This window comes from Felis catus, chromosome D1, assembly GCF_018350175.1.
Source record: "Felis catus isolate Fca126 chromosome D1, F.catus_Fca126_mat1.0, whole genome shotgun sequence".
Lineage (NCBI taxonomy): Eukaryota > Metazoa > Chordata > Mammalia > Carnivora > Felidae > Felis > Felis catus.
This window is the reverse complement of record NC_058377.1, coordinates 107,915,593-107,929,275: the sequence shown is the minus strand read 5'-3', so window position 1 is coordinate 107,929,275 and position 13,683 is coordinate 107,915,593. Positions and strand designations below refer to the sequence as shown.

The 13,683-nt window shown below is 40.2% G+C and overlaps 1 protein-coding gene across 14 annotated transcripts in view; it reads left to right on the top strand.

The window, feature by feature from the left end:
* The window catches only part of MAJIN (membrane anchored junction protein), a 28,268-nt gene that overhangs the window by 7,918 nt on the left and 6,667 nt on the right, over positions 1-13,683 (top strand). For 10 of the 14 annotated variants that reach the window (XM_023240035.2, XM_019812660.3, XM_019812659.3 and 7 more), the window contains 7 exons: positions 706-823; positions 8,088-8,133; positions 9,795-9,870; positions 10,033-10,158; positions 11,258-11,289; positions 11,590-11,702; positions 12,914-12,977. In XM_023240035.2, the coding sequence (XP_023095803.2) occupies positions 723-823; positions 8,088-8,133; positions 9,795-9,870; positions 10,033-10,158; positions 11,258-11,289; positions 11,590-11,702; positions 12,914-12,977 (558 nt within the window). In that variant the 5' untranslated portion in view covers positions 706-722. Of the gene's footprint in view, positions 1-705; positions 824-8,087; positions 8,134-9,794; positions 9,871-10,032; positions 10,159-11,257; positions 11,290-11,589; positions 11,703-11,888; positions 12,106-12,913; positions 12,978-13,683 lie in introns of those variants that run through there. The other 4 variants (XM_023240032.2, XM_045039526.1, XM_045039527.1 and 1 more) reach the window with 4 other exon arrangements.

The following is a 13,683-nucleotide window of genomic DNA, read 5'->3' as shown; positions in this document are numbered from 1 at the left end:
GTAAGTGCTAGGAGGATAGTAGGTACTCTTGTGGCACAGGGCTGTCTCACAAGTGGTGAAAAGGAAGAGTGGTTGAGAGGTAGGGAAGATAAGGCATTCCTTGGCAGCACTGGGAAACATTAGCGTACATCCTTATTTGCTGCATGAGCTGTGGCAGGAAGGTGTGTTCCTTCCTTAACTTCATCTAAAATTAACAGCAGAGGTCTTCCTAATTGTGCCACCTATTGGTACATTCGGATTGTTTCATTATTTGACTTGAGTCCTCTTCATACTGGCCTAGATTCCAAGGAAAGTGGGGACAAGGGGGGAGAATAGATTCAAGAGATGTTTGAGAGAGAGATTTAATCCTAACAAAAACCTTATGAGGCATCAGATGTTGGTTATCATTAGTCTCATGAAGAGAAGTGATTTGCCCGAGGTTGTCAGGTAAACTACAAAACTCGAACCCAGGTCTTCTGATTTCAAGTATGGAGATTATTCCCAAACACCGTGTATCTTCCCCCATGCAGGTAGAAGAATGGTCCAAGTGATTAAAATAGGTGATTAATGTAAAATCTGAGACGGGACATAGGCAGTGGTGCTGAATGTTGGACGTTTTACTCATGAAGAGACGCTACGGACAGGGCAGGTTCTCTTTCCCATATGATAACATAAGGAACCATCTTTAGCTTTTTAATAATTCTCTAATATTCGTATTTCATTTAGGCCATCACTTGGAAGCAATGAGTTTAAAACCCTTCACCTACCCGTTTCCAGAGACGAGGTTTCTTCACGCAGGACCCAATGTGTATAAATTCAAAATTAGATATGGCAACAGTATCAGGTAATTTTGAAGCTAAGAGAATAGCCTTTGCAAATACAGGTTAGTACATTCCCACAGGTATCCCTTCTCTACCTTCCCCCTGTCCAGGGGACTGGCTGAATTAGCATCTTGTAGGACTCTGTTTCCCATGTATTTTATTTTATTTTTTTAAGCTTATTTATTTGAGAAAGACAGAGACAGTGAGAGTGAGGGAGGGGCAGAGAGAGAGAGAGGAAGAGGATGAGAATCCCAAGCAAGCTCCACACTGCCAGCAGAGAGCCCAGCACAGGGCTCAAACCCATGAAACTGTGAGATTATGACCTGAGCTGAAACCAGAAGTCAGATGCTTAACTGACTGAGCCACCCAGGTACCCCTGTTTCCCAAGTATTTTATAGTCCATATATTAATATTCATGTAAGTTTCTAAATTAGTGATGGCATACCTTTGGAGCAGTAGTTCTCAAGATTTTTTTATCTCAAGATCTCTTTGCACTCGTAAGATTGTCAAGGATCCCAAAGAGTTTGGTTATGTGGGTCATACCTGTCCATATGTATCATACCTGTCCATATGTCCATACAGTTTAAAACAGGAAAATTAAAATAACATACTTACTAATTTAAAAATAATATATCATTAGGGGTGCCTTGGTGGCTCAGTCGGTTAAGTGTCCAACTGCAACTTAGGTCATGATCTCACGGTTCGTGACTTTGAGCCCCACATCAGGCTTTCTGTTGTCAGGACAGAGCCTGCTTCAGATCCTCTTTCCCCCTTTCTCAATTCCTCTCCCCATTTATTCTCTCTCTCTCTCTCTCTCAAAAAGTAAATAAACTTAAAACAAAAATAATATATCATTATGCTAAGGGAAATTAGAAAGATAAATATCATATAATTTCACTCGTAGGTGGAATTTAAGAAACAAAACATGAACATAGGGGAAGAGAAGGAAAAATAAGATAAAAATAGAGGCAGGCACCAAGGGATACAGGTGTGCTGTTTCAGAAGGACACATGCACCCCCATGTTTATAACAGCACTATCAACAATAGCCAGAGTATGGAAAGAGCCCAAATGTTCATCCATGGATGAATGGATAAAGAAGATGTGGTGTACATATATAAAATGGAGTATTACTTGGCAATCAAAGAGAATGAAATATTGCCATTTGCAACCATATGGATGGAACTAGAGGGTATTATGCTAAGAGAAATCAGTCAGAGAAAGACAAATATGACTTCATTCATATGAGGACTTTAAGAGACAAAACAGATGAACATAAAGGAAAGGAAACAAAAATAATATAAAAACAGGGAGGGGGACAAAACATAAGAGACTCTTAAATATGGAGAACAAACAGGGATTACTGGAGGGGTTGTGGGACGGGGGATGGGCTAAATGGGTCAGGGGCATTAAGGAACCTACTCCTGAAATCATTGTTGTACTATATGCTAACTAATTTGGATGTAAATTTAAAAAAATTAAAAAAAACAGAGGCAGGCAAACCATAAGAGACTCTTAAATACAGAGAACAAATTGAGGGTTGCTGGAGGGGTGTTGGGTGGGGGGATGGGCTAGACGGGTGATGGGCATTAAGGAGGGCACTTGTTGGGATAAACACTGGGTGTTATATGTAAGTGGTGAATCACCAAATTCTACTCCAGAATCCCTTATTACACTATATGTTAACTAACTTGGATTTAAATAAAATTCTTAAAAATTGCTGAACATAATGTTGTTAAATGTTAACAAATAATATGTTTTATTAAAAGTAACTATATTTTGGGGCACTTGGGTGGCTCAGTTGGTTGGGTGTCTTGATTTCAGCTCAAGTTATGATCTCATAGTTATGGGATCAAGCCCTGCGTCAGGCTTTGCACTGATGGTGTGGAGCCTGCCTGGGATTCTCTCTCTCCCTCTCTCTCTCTCTGCCCCTCTCCCCTCAAAATAAATAAATAAACATTTTTTAAAAAGGTTAACTATATTTTTAAAAAAATTAATGAGGAGATTGGCACTGTTTACATTCCTGGGATAAAGACCCTAGGAATGCAAGGATGGTTCAGTATACAGACATCAGGGGCACCTGGGTGGCTCAGTCAGTTAAGCATCTGACTCGATTTTGTCTCATGTCATGATCTCTCGGTCTGTTACATTGAGCCCCATGTCTGGCTCTGTGCTGACAGCCAGAGCCTGCTTGGGATTCTCTCCCCCTCTCTCTCTGCCCTTCTCTCTCTCTCTCTCTCTTATTTTATTTTTTAATTTTTTTTCAACGTTTATTTATTTTTGAGACAGAGAGCATGAATGGGGGAGGGTCAGAGAGAGAGGGAGACACAGAATCTGAAACAGGCCCCAGGCTCTGAGCCATCAGCACAGAGCCTGATGCGGGGCTTGAACTCACGAACCGCGAGATCACGACCTGAGCCCAAGTCGGACACTTAACCAACTGAGCCACCCAGGCGCCCCTCTCTCTCTCTCTTAAAATAAATAAGCATTAAATACACACACACACACACACAGAAATCAACCAATATAATACACCACAGTAACAGAATGTAAGGGGAAAAAGTCACATGATTATCTTAATTGAGAAAGAAAAAGCATTTGACCAAATCCAGCACCCTTGCATGATAAAAACACTCAATAAACTAGGAATAGAGGGGAACTTCCTCAATATGATAAAGACCATATATGAAAATCCCACAGCTAACTTACTCAGTTATGAAAAACTTAAAGCTTTTCTCTCAAGATGCTCATTTTCACTACTTCCATCCATCATAGTACTTGTTTCTAGCCAGAGCAATTAGTCAAGAAAAAGAAATAAAATACATACAAATTGGAAAGGAAGAAGTGAAACCATCTCTATCTGTGGAAACCATGATCTTACCTGTAGAAAACCCTAAAGAATTCACACACACACACACCAAAAAAACAAAACAAACAAAAAACCTATTAGAGCTGATCAATGAATTCAGCAAAGTTGCAGGATACAAAATCAACACACAAAATCAGTGGTATTTGTATACACTAGCAAAAAACAATCTGAGAAGAAAGTTAAGAAAACAATTTCATTTACAGTAGTACCAATAAGAAAAATATTTAGCAATAAATTTAACCAAGGAGATGCAAGACTTGCCCACTGAAAACTACAAAAAGTTGCCAAAAGAAATTGAAGACTTACTAGATATCTATGTTTGTGGGTTGGAAGACTTAATATTATTAAGATGACAAAGCAATCTACAGATTCAGTGAAATCCCTATCAAAATTCCAGTGGCATATTTTGCAAAACTGGACAAGCCCATCTTAAAATTCATATGAAATGGAGCATCCAGGTGGCTCAGTGGGTTGAGCATCCATCTCTTGATTTTGGCTCAGGTCATGGTCCCAGGGTCATGGGTTCGAGCCCCACATTGGGTTCTCCACTGAGAAGTGGAGCCTGCTTGGGATTTTCTCTCTCCTCCCGCTCTCTCTCTTAAAAAAAAATCATGGAATTTCAAGAGACCCTGAATAGCCAAAATAATCTCGATAAAGAACAAAATTGGAAGACTCCTACTTCCCAATTTAAGAACTTGCTACAGGGGCGCCTGGGTGGCACAGTCGGTTAAGTGTCCGACTTCAGCCAGGTCACGATCTCGCGGTCCGTGAGTTCGAGCCCTGCGTCGGGCTCTGGGCTGATGGCTCAGAGCCTGGAGCCTGTTTCCGATTCTGTGTCTCCCTCTCTCTCTGCCCCTCCCCCGTTCATGCTCTGTCTCTCTCTGTCCCAAAAATAAATAAACGTTGAAAAAAAAATTTAAAAAAAAATAAAAAAAAAAAAGAACTTGCTACAAAGCTACAGGTAACCCAAAAAGCTACAGGTAATGGCGTAAGAACAGCTTACAGACCATAGAATAGAATTGAGAGCCCAGAAATAAACCTTCACATTCACATTAGTTTTTGACTAGAATGCCAAAAGTGTTCAGTAGTGGAGGAACAGTGTCTTTAACAAATGGTTCTGAGAAGAATGGATATCCACATGCAGAAGAATGAAGTTAGACCCTTATACTGTACACAGAACTTACAAAAAATAGATCAAAGACCTAAATTTAAGAGCTAAAACTATAAAACTCTTAGGAGAAAACATAGGGGCAAATCTTCATGACTTTGAATTTGGCAGTGGTTTCTTAAATACCATACCAAAAGCATAGGCAACAAAAGAAAATTCGATAAATTTGGACTGCATTAAATTTTTAAAAATTGTGCATCAAAGGACACTATCAACAGAGTGCAAGGGCAACTCACAGATGGGAGAAAATATCTATAAATCACATATCTGGTAAGAGTTTAATATCCAGAATATAGAAAGAAGTACAACTCAGGGAACCTGGGTGGCTCAGTCTGTTAAGCATCCGACTCTGGATTTTGGTTCAGTTCATGATCTCATGGTTTGTGAGTTTAAGCTCCAAGTCTGGCTCTGTGCTGACAGTGCAGAACCTGCGTGGAATCTCTGTCTCCCTCTCTCTGTCTCTCTGCCCCACACTGCTTGTGCTCTCTCTCTCAAACATAAACACTATAAATAAATAAACAAACAAACATTAAAAGAAGTACAACTCAAAAACAACAAAATAAGCCAGTTTAAGAATCGACAAAGGCTGGGGTGCCTGGGTGGCTCTTTTAGGTGACCAACTTCAGCTCAGGTCTTGATCTCGAAGTTGGTGAGTTTGAGCTCCCCATGGGGGTCTGCACTGACAGTGCGGATCCTGCTTCAAATCCTCTGTCTCCCTTCTCTCTCTCCCCTCCCCCGCTTGTGCACACGCTCTCTCTCTCTCTCCCTCTCTCAAAAATAAACGTTTAAAAAATAATAAAAATGGACAAAGTATTTAAATAGACATTACTTCAAATGAGATACACAAATGGCCGATAAGCACATGAGAAGATGCTCAGTATCCTTACACCAGGGACATGCAAATCCAAACCTTAATGAGATACCACTTCACACCTACTTGGATGGGTATTAAAAAAAAAAAAAACAACCCAGAAAATAACAGTTGGCAAGGATGTGGAGAAATTGGAAGTCTTGTATAGAACTGATGGGAATATAAAATAGTGCACCTGCCATGGAAAACAATTTGGCAGTTCCTCAAAAAGTTAAACATAGAATTACCATATAACACAGCAATTTCATTCCTAGGTATATGCCCAAAAGAATTGAAAACAGGGAGTCAAGCAGATTCTTGTACAACAATGTTCATAGCTGTATTATTCATGATAGAAGATGGAAACAGCCCAAGTGCCATCAAATTGGTGAATTATAAACAAAATGTAGTTATATGCGTGCCGTATACATATATGCAATAGAATATTATTCAGCTACTGAAGAAATTGCAAAAGAAATGAAGTTCTGATACCTGTACAACATGGATGAACCGCAAAAACATTATGCTAATTGAAATAATCCAGGAACAAAAGGAAAAATATGATTCTACTTCTATGAAATATTAAACAGGAAAATTCATAGAGACAGAAAATAGATTAGGGGTCACCAGGGGAGGGGTGGAGGGGAGAATGAGGAGTTATTGCTTAATGAGTACAGTGTTTCTGTTTGGGAAGATAAGCTTTGGAAAAATAGTGGTGATGGTTGTACACCATGGTTGTGAGTCTAATTAATACTGCTGAATTGTATACTTAAAAATGGCTAAAATGGCAAATTTTAGGTTATATACATTTTACCACAATTTTAAAATGTATTAGTTAATTTAAAATAATGTATCCATTAAGTGTTAACACATTTTTATTAAAAATAGCTAATTTTCAAAGACAAAAAAAATTAATGAGAAGATTGGCATTGTTTTAAATTTTTGCAAATCTCATTAGTCTGGCTTAATAGAAAGCTGATAGATTATATCTGCTTCTGCATTCAGTCTGGTTTTTTTGGTTGAATTATATGAAAAAAATCCAGCCCCACATAGATGTGTAGTTGGGGAAGGTAGAAATGTGTTAATAGCCTTCACAGATTATTGTGGGCATTCTTTGACCCTACGTTAAAATTTAAGAAGTGATAGTTTTTTTGTTTGGTTTTGTTTAACGTGGTACTTTTTTAAAAGTTAGTTGCAATATGGAATCTGAAATTCTATCGGTGAACTTTTTGAACTCTGCTGTATTAAAATCTGTCTTGTTCTGGGAGTGAATCTTTTACCTAGGATGATTTGTAACATAACATGTTTCATTGGTCATTTGGAAAATATTGGTTGACTGACTTATATAGATAATCCAAATGTCAACACACTTCGTTATACAATATCAAAAAATCATATCTGTTAATATCACGATCAATCTTAGAAAAGTGTTTTAAGTTTTTGAAACTTGTCAATCTCACTGTGGTGGATTGAGTTTTCCAAAGTTCAGATTTTGCTTGAAATCCCAAAACTCATCATTGGCACAAATAAATACTGTCAGTTGTTTTGCTTGAATTGATAAGCTCACTATTCATTTTTGAGGAAATGTCACATTTCTAAGTCTGTATAATGACTATAGTTTGTTAGCTGATCATTGAAGTAAAATACCATTCCATGAAAAGCAGCTAGTTTAATCTGCAACTTTAACAGTTAGTTGCCCAAGTGCTTTTCCTCAAGACACCCATCATATTTCTGTATGCAGCAGAAGTACTTAATGAATACTTCCCATTTTATCACCTAGTGTATTAAAAAGACATGTATTTAAGGGTTGAGATTTTATAAAATTATTAATTTTTTTCTTGCTTCCTCAAATATATTAAATGAAGCTGGATTTTTTTTCCTGTGTGGCAGTCAAGATTACCACAACTGCTAGTACAGTTTAGTGTAACTAGCTAGATTTGTGCAAAGGCACCAGCAATTTTGCCCTCCATTGCTTTTGTGCTAATGATTACAAATGTTAACACAGCAAGGAAAAAAAAGGCAAATAACGTCTTATTATTAGTATAAAAAGAGTTATGCCTTCAAGGACACTTGACAGGGGCTTGAGGATGCCTGGTGGTCCACAGACTACACTTGAGTACAACAAGTCTAACAAATTGTTAACTTAATTTCAGGTCTTGGCAAGTTAATGGGGAAGATATTTTGGAACAACCTTCTACCAGTTCTCAGACCATACCACCTACGTGGTCACTTCTTCCCATGAGCTGTTGGTCAACACACACGATTCTTACTTAGTCATGTTTCTGTAGCTCAGTGGAAGTGTCATTTTTGCTCTTCTGTCTACTCTGTACTGACAGTAGAGTCTAGCGTCTTCAGAGCTTTCCTTCTCAGCTTATTTATCTCTTGTTTGTTTACCTTCTAGAGGGGAAGAGATAGAAGATAAGGAAGTCATCCTCAAGGAGCTGGAGGTAGGGGAAAAAGCAGACAACTTCTGGGAAAGTTATTCTTTAAGCCAAGGATGCGACCATATCCAGCTTTTAATTATTTCCTGTGAACTGAGTCACAACCTCCACTTGATCACTTGGCTTCTCCCTGCCGTAGTTCCTCTGCAAAGAAACTTAACTGTTTTTCCAAGGAAATTAAAGCCTGTATCCTTTCTCAGTTCTTCTAGTTGAAGTGTCAGCACCTTTGAGGCTTAGAGTTCTATTGTTTCCACCAGACTTCCCAGCCCTCTGCAGCTCTCTTCTGTGGTGGCTGGCATGGAGAAAGCTTCTGGAGGACTGCCGCCTTCCAGGGCTCTGGGAAGCCTCACCCTCCCAACCACTGCCTGGTACTTGACGTTCAGGAAACTCAATTGTAAATACACATACAAGACTGCTGTGTCTTCATTTTAATTGGAAACATTTGCAATTGCTTTATTCCCACTTCATTTTCATTCCTTCTTTACCCAGCCTTACTTAGGTTCTCCCACAGGAGAAACACTGAGCAAGTGAACAGCTTTGTGAATTGGTGAACGCGTTGGGCAAGGAGTCAGAGCTCTGGGCGCTGGCCTTGGATTCCAGCCCTGGCTGAGCCACTGATTAGCAGTGCGAACCCCAGCAAATCATTTCTGTCTCTTGGTCTTAATTGCCTTATTCATAAAATGAGACTTCTAAACTAGTTTATTTCTCTTCCGACTTCACAACTCAGTGATTTGGGACCGTTCAGATTTATAAAGACATACACTGTCATATTTCAAGGAATTTGAATACAATGAAATATACAAACAGAAAACTCTATGAAACCAAAAATTTGAGTCCTAGCCTTAAAGGTATCTATAGCTCTTTGGCTAAGTGTTGAAGGTACCTTAGAATCTTGTGGGAGATCAGAGACATTGTTATAAATAACAATTATTTTAATAATAGAACCACGAGAGTTTTCTGCTTATTTTAATTGTAAGTAGAGCAGAGTTTATTTCACTTTGCTTCAGTTAACATGGGCAGAGAAAAGTGCAAGGCAGTATTTAGCAAAGTGGAGAGACCATAGACCTCAGAGCCAGTCACACCTAGATTTGAGTTAAGTTCTGCCTTCACAATGGGACTTTTGGGCAAGTTACCTACCTTCTCCAAGCCTGCTTCCTTACCTGTCAATGAGGTTGATAAACAGTACCTGTTTTCACGATTGTGGTGAGGGTTAGAAATAGATGTGTGCAGTGCCTGCCACACAGTAGCTCAGTATGCGGTCGCTAGGGAGCATTTATATACATTTATAACCAAAGTTTTCAAGGTGCTCTTTCTGTGTTCTTGCTCTCAGCTTTCAGGCAGATATTCTCATCTTCTTTTACTCAGAAAACATTTGTTGATAGGCATTGTGCCTAATGAATGGTTAAGAGAGTAAGCCCTGGAACCCCATTGCCTGGAACCCCATTGTTCATATCTTGGCCCCCTCCATTCCTCCCCCATTACTACGAAAGGGCATTTCAGGCAGAGGGAACAGAGCACAGAAATGGAGGATCAGAAGGCATGTTCAGGGAACAGCACATAGTTCAGCTTTAATAGAATGAAGGGTTTGCAAAAAGCAGTGACAGGTGTAAATGGACAGATTGGCTGGGACTAGACAATATTAAACTCATTTCAGATTTTTTTTCCAGGATTCTATTCGTGTGGTCTTGGGAAACTTGGACAATCTGCAGCCATTTGCTACAGAACACTTCATTGTATTTCCCTGTATCCTTTCATTTCAGGATAGAAATAAGCTACAGGTCACACTATAGATTCAAATGGAAGCGGCAGACTCGTAGGACAGGGAAGGGCAAGGGTCTTATCCCTAGAATAGTACTCAGGGATTCGTACTGACTGCTTTCTTCACTCCTTAGCACCATTTCTCAGATAAAAGCAAATGGGAAAGAGTGTCCCACCTGAAATTCAAATATGGGGAAATCGTCTTGGCCCCCTATCCATTTGTTTTTACTCTGTATGTGGAGATGAAATGGTTTCATCAAAACCCGTCACCTGGTAAGTAGAATGATGGAAGTTTTAGTGGTGGAGGAGAAATAGGGAAGGTTGAATGTCCGTGGGTTAGCATTGCAAGGTCAGTATGGCAAAATGGCCAGCCTGACTGGGCCCTAACGCCACACAGTGTAGAGGTTAGGAGCAAGTGCTCCAAGCCAGACGGCTTGGTTCAAATCCCAGTGGTTTTGCCACTTGAGAGCTGTGTGACCTTAGATGAGTTACTTAATCTTTCTGTGCCCCCTTTGTGAAATGGCAAAGGATAATAATAGCACCCATCTCACTGAGTTGTTAAAATATATATATATATATTAATTATACATATTAATAAACAAAGTCTGACTGACAGTAATCACTCAGTGAAAGAGATCTCTTATATAAAAATACTTCCTTCCATTTTAGAGTATTCAGTGACTCTTAAGTTAGCAGTATCTTAAAGGCATCTCCAGGTTTTTAATATCTGAAGGCCATTGCTATTTTTACTCGTAGAGGGACAAATAGATACCTGCCAGTTTGATTTGGAAAAGAGTGCGAAGGCCTTGCCTCAAAGTATCTCCCCAATTCATTTGTCACTGATGTCTGAAGTTCTACCTTTTTTCTTCTTAAAATTTTTTTTAATGTTTATTTATTTGTGTGAGAGAGAGACAGACAGAGTGTGAGCAGGGGAGGGGCAGAGAGAGGGAGACACAGAATTGGAAGCAGGCTCCAGGCTCTGAGCTGTCTGCACAGAGCCCGACACGGGGCTTGAACTCACAAACTGTGAGATCGTGACCTGAGCCAAAGTCGGACGCTTAACCGACTGAGCCACCCAGGGGCCCCTACCTTTTTTATTTTATACTAAGGATCATTCCCTTTTAAGTGGCATATCATTAGAATATAACATAAATGTAGTATGTTTGACCTTGTAGATGACAATAGTTCTTTAAAAAATAGGGCAAGAGAGTTTGAAGACCCCGGATTTCTAGCAAAAGTGGTACCAGGCAGAAAAGGGAAAAGGCATACATAGAGCTTTTTGTCTACGACCAGTTGTAAGAAATAAGTGGTAGCCAGAAATCCAGGTGAAACAGCATCTTGATCCATTATAACCTTCAAATTTCCATTGTAGGGAAACCAATAAATGACAGTCCTCTTGGATTGGTAAGTTTGCCTTTTCTACACAAGATGAAAATTGCCTTTATTGCCATGTCTTGTCCAAAAAGTCCTGCTCTTGTCTCTTCCTCTTACTTTGCCCCTTGGTTGCTGCCCAGGTCCAATCAGAATTGTATACACGAGACCATCTTTTTCCTCTTGGCTAAATTTCTAAGACTGTCTCTAGCAACGATATCTAGCCTCACTTGCGAAGCCGGTGTTAAAAGTTGCTGTAGGCAATTTAGAGATGGGGAGTTCTCTTCACTGTGCCCTCGTGAACCGTGAGCAGGTCTGGAAAAGGAGTCACAGGAGTCTGGTTCCTCTCTGAAGGTGCCGGCGGAGACGAAAGCAGCAGGAGCCATGATGAGGAAACGAGCGCGAGTGGAAGTACCCAGCCCCCTGCACAGGCCAGAGCTGGACAGGTCAGTGGTGTTGGGAGAGAGTTGAAATCCTGCATCCTCCTTAGGCTTCGCCAGCCGTTGCTGCCGGCCGATCTTGTCCTTCGCTGAGTCACTTTTTGTCTTCAGCCTTCATTGGTACCTGCTTATTTCCGGGGGTGGACTAAGGGAAGGAGACACGTTGATGTTTGCAAAGTAATTTGAAAACAGTTCCTTCCTCGGCAAAGTGGGAGTCTTCTGCTCATCAAGACAGTGACTATGAGGAAAGGCGATCACATCTATGTACAACTGAATCCGACACATACTCAGCACTCAGTATGGTCACACTACCAGAAGGCCCAAGACTTAAGAAGTCCCAGCATATTATATAAGAACACAGAAAAATCCTCAAGAGAGTGAGAAAAAAATAAAATAAAATTCTATTTTACCTAGTAAGCAGTGAAGTTTTTTGGAAATCTGCCTTTAAGAGAGAATGTGAGCTAAAATGTAAATACGTACAAGAGGGTATGTATCAGCCAATGGGTGAAATACTGCAATATTAGGGTCAATGTTGAACATATCCTTAACATGTTGAAGTTGCTATTGTGGAGGCTACTTACTTTATTCTTTACAATCTCTGTCAGGGACAGAGTGAATCAGTAAAGATAAGATAATTCAGTCATTCTTAACTCGCACCCAGAGAGGGCAGCTGGAATAATCCAAGGTGTGGTTTGCTCCCCAGCCCAAAGTGCTTTCAGCCCATGTTCCCAGAGAGCAGCTGCTTCTTTCCTGGGGTCGTGTGGGCAAACAGTTCCGTGAGGGAACTGAGGCCTCTACCCTCCACATGCACATGTCAGGGAAGAGTCAGGAAACTTCTTTCCCAGACAGGTGGAATGTGAAGGTACTTGGAGGTGTGAAGCTTTGCTCTGTTCTATTTGACTGAATTTTCCATGGAGATGAGGCCTCACATCTTCCCTTTCTCTGGGTTTTGATGCAGTCAAGTATTTCAAAATCTGATTACCTGCTGTCAATCACATTTTCCCTTTCTCAACCCCTAGATCCTTAAATGTTTCAAATTGGGATTCTGCTGTGAATTAAAGCAGCACCCAAAGAAAATTTGGCCACGCAATTTATTCCGTAGGCCAGGAGTGGTATAAAAATAGCCAACCTGCTGAAATATTCATTTAGGCCACATTTGCTTAAATGTGATGTTGCTGCTGCCAGTAACATTTCCTGGGCTTTTTTCCCCACCTCAGGGCCAAGATGGGGATTTCCAGCCAAGGCCCCAGCAAAAAGAGGCCCCTTATGGAAACCAGGAGGGTAAGCACCAAAATGGAGGCTGCAAGGCTTTTGGCTGTTCCTGTTCTGTAACAAGTCATAATTCCTGTTACCAGCACATTTTGGTCCTAAGTACAGACTGAATTGACTGAACTCATTCTCAGGTTTCACCATCTGCAGAATAACATTCAGCCACTCTACTTCTGCCACAACCTGTCCCAAAAGTAGCCACATAATACACACATCGATGAATCCTTTTGTTAAAAGGCCTTTTCTTCTCAGCTTAAAAAGCTGCTTCTTGTACTCTGCAGTGAGAGAAGAAAATAGGTCTGTTGAATCGGGGTGGGATCTGGTATAGAATTTTTTCATTTTAGAAAACTTTTTGCCTTCATCTGCACCGGGGTCTGAGTCTGGGAACATCTAGTTTTTATAGACAAGCTAGGCATACATCAGCATGGGATACCGGTAAGAGAAAACTTCACTTAGAGCAGTGATGGGCTGGCCCCAGTGGCATTTGATTTCATTTGTGAGGTTTATTCCCCATTTAGATATTCATATACCTGCTACTCTTGCATTTCAGGGCTTCTTTTTTAGTAGCCTGTGGAAGAGTCCCCTTTTTCTTTTCTTCCCCTCTTGAAATAGCTGTTATTTGTGCCTTTTTCTTACTTTCCACTTATCTCTCCAAAGTAGCTCTGACCTTAAGTATTTAAAGTTACTTAAGGTCACACTCCCTGTTCACCTCCCTCGC